Source organism: Psammomys obesus, unplaced genomic scaffold, assembly GCF_907164565.1.
Source record: "Psammomys obesus unplaced genomic scaffold, mPsaObe1.curated_primary_1811, whole genome shotgun sequence".
Classification (NCBI taxonomy): Eukaryota; Metazoa; Chordata; class Mammalia; order Rodentia; family Muridae; genus Psammomys; species Psammomys obesus.
Genome location: NW_026596027.1, coordinates 1 through 2,835, shown reverse-complemented (window position 1 = coordinate 2,835; position 2,835 = coordinate 1). Strand labels below are relative to the sequence as shown.

Sequence of the window (2,835 nt, the reverse complement as noted above, 5' to 3'; positions counted from 1 at the left end):
CCCCCCCCCCCCCCCCAGCCTCCCTCTCCCAAAAAAAACAATGGTCAGTTACTGCAGCACTTTTATTTTTCTTTACACAATGTTGCTGGGGGCCTAATGTTCTCACAACAGTAGAAAACCAAAAATTTGTTATTTCTTAAAGAATTGAGTACAAAAACCTTACATAAATTAAAAGGATGAATACATTTACAGGTGTCAATGCAATCCTTCTCAAGGCAAGTAACAACCCATGGTCAGGAGGGGAACCACCAGAATGGAAACTGGGTCCTAAGGCTCGGACTTTCCCGTTAGACCGGCAAGATGGAAGTGGCAAGCGGGCAGGAACCCTTGCCAGCCTTGAGAGAGCCTGGAAGCCAGCTGTCGGTTAATACCCTGCACAGATCACTACGTAGCGCACTGATCACCAGGCTGGGGCTGTCTCTTCCAGAGCGTGCTCTCCCCAGCCACCAAGCAACGAGCCGCGTGGACAAAGGACTAAATCAAGATATGCACAGGGTATTAAACATGTACCACGGGAACAGTTAACAAGGTCAGAAATCTGTTGCTGATTCTATGATCCAGTGCTGATAGCGATACAGGCTTCAAGGACAAATTTCTTTTCCCAGGCTTGTTCCAGTTTCATGAGGCTAGCATGAGGTGTGTACATTTGCCAGGCAAATCGGCACTTCACCATCGGCTCATGCAGCAGATGCCTGGCACCTGCTCAGTCCATCTAGAAGCATTTGCGGTGGACGATGGAGGGGCCCGACTCGTCATACTCCTGCTTGCTGATCCACATCTGCTGGAAGGTGGACAGGGAGGCCAGGATGGAGCCGCCGATCCACACGGAGTACTTGCGCTCCGGAGGAGCAATGATCTGCAGAGAAGACCAGAGTTAGACTTAGGTGTCCCTCGCAATGCCCTTCCGCTGGGGGCCAGCGGGCTCAGGCAGGCACTCACCTTGATCTTCATGGTGCTGGGAGCTAGGGCTGTGATCTCCTTCTGCATCCTGTCAGCAATGCCTGGGTACATGGTGGTCCCTCCAGACAGCACTGTGTTGGCATACAGGTCCTTGCGGATGTCGACGTCACACTTCATGATGGAGTTGAAGGTGGTCTCGTGGATGCCGCACGACTCCATGCCTAGGGAACAGAGCTCATTTAGTTCTGCGGGTCATCCCTTCGGGGGTGTGAGCGCCCTGGGCTCCTGCCTCCGGACACCTACCCAGGAAGGAAGGCTGGAAGAGGGCCTCCGGACACCGGAAGCGCTCATTGCCGATGGTGATCACCTGCCCGTCAGGCAGCTCGTAGCTCTTCTCCAAGGAGGAGGAGGACGCAGCAGTGGCCATTTCTTGTTCGAAATCCAGGGCGACGTAGCACAGCTTCTCCTTAATGTCGCGCACAATCTCCCGCTCGGCTGTGGTGGTGAAGCTGTAGCCCCGCTCGGTCAGGATCTTCATGAGGTAGTCGGTCAGGTCCCGGCCAGCCAGGTCCAGACGCAAGATGGCGTGAGGAAGGGCGTAGCCCTCATAGATGGGCACTGTGTGCGTGACCCCGTCACCAGAGTCCATGACGATCCCAGTGGTGCGCCCGGACGCGTACAGGGACAGCACCGCCTGGATGGCCACGTACATGGCCGGGGTGTTGAAGGTCTCAAACATGATCTGCAGAGGGCCAGAGCGCATCTCAATGAGCTGGAGCCGGGACCCCGGGGTCACCCACACCTACACCCCACATGCAGCATGCCACAATGTGATGTGTGAAGGAAAAAAAAAAAGAGCAGAACACAAGCAGAAACGCAAACAGAAACCTGATGCTTCAGGGAGGAAAGGCCAGGAGAGGAGGAACAGAACCCTGGAAACACCAAAGAAACGCTTGAATGTCAGGAAACAAGGCGGAACAGAGATGACTGTCAGGCTCCGGCGGCAGAGGGCGGGGCTCCCGCGTACCTGCGTCATCTTCTCTCGGTTCGCTTTGGGGTTCAGGGGGGCCTCGGTCAGCAGCACGGGGTGCTCTTCGGGGGCCACGCGCAGCTCGTTGTAGAAGGTGTGGTGCCAGATCTTCTCCATGTCGTCCCAGTTGGTGACGATGCCGTGCTCGATGGGGTACTTGAGGGTCAGGATGCCCCTCTTGCTCTGGGCCTCATCGCCCACGTACGAATCCTTCTGGCCCATACCCACCATGACGCCCTGCGGGAAGAAGCCGGTCAGGCTCGCCCCGCCTGGCGCGCACCCGGGCCCGGGAGGAACAGGGGCTCACCGCTGACCTGGTGCCGGGGGCGGCCGACGATGGACGGGAACACAGCCCTGGGCGCGTCGTCGCCCGCAAAGCCGGCTTTGCACATGCCGGAGCCATTGTCGATGACGAGCGCGGCGATCTCGTCTTCCATTGCGATCTGCGCGGGGACGGCAGGAGTCAGGAGGAGCCGCCCCGCGGGGAGCCCGGCCGCCCCCACCCGCTCCCCGGGGACCGCATAACCGTCCGCAACGGCGCGAGGGGCCCCGCCCTGCCCGCTGGCTCCCGGGCCGTCCTGGGCTCCGCGGCGGGCCGGGCCGCGGCGGGGGACCGGGGCCAGGCGCGGGGCGCGAGGGCCGCTTACCGGCGAAGGAGGCGGCGACGCGGCGGCGAGCAGACGCGAACAGGGAGCCGGCGGCGGAGTGTGAGACCGACCGGCCTCCCCCGCCGGTATTTAAGAGGGAGCGGGCCGCGCGCGCGGGCGGAGGCGCGCGCGGCCGCAGAACATGTCCATATATGGCGATCTTTCCAGGAGCGCGGCGCCCATTGGCCCGCCCGCCGGGGGCACGTGGGGCGCGGGCCCGCCCGCCCCTCGCCCGCGCCGCCGCCAACCGCCCCGCCC

The 2,835-nt window shown here is 61.1% G+C and overlaps 1 protein-coding gene across 1 annotated transcript; it reads right to left on the bottom strand.

Annotated features, from left to right (window-relative positions):
• Positions 1-48: 48 nt before the first annotated feature.
• LOC129686673 (actin, cytoplasmic 2) lies at positions 49-2,665 on the bottom strand. Its single transcript, XM_055620669.1, has 6 exons — positions 2,578-2,665; positions 2,245-2,373; positions 1,928-2,167; positions 1,204-1,642; positions 940-1,121; positions 49-856 (listed from the first exon to the last, which is right to left on the bottom strand). Exons 2-6 carry the CDS (start codon positions 2,365-2,367, stop codon positions 713-715), a joined length of 1,128 nt encoding a protein of 375 aa, XP_055476644.1. The 5' UTR covers positions 2,368-2,373; positions 2,578-2,665; the 3' UTR covers positions 49-712.
• Between the last annotated feature and the right edge of the window lie 170 nt (positions 2,666-2,835).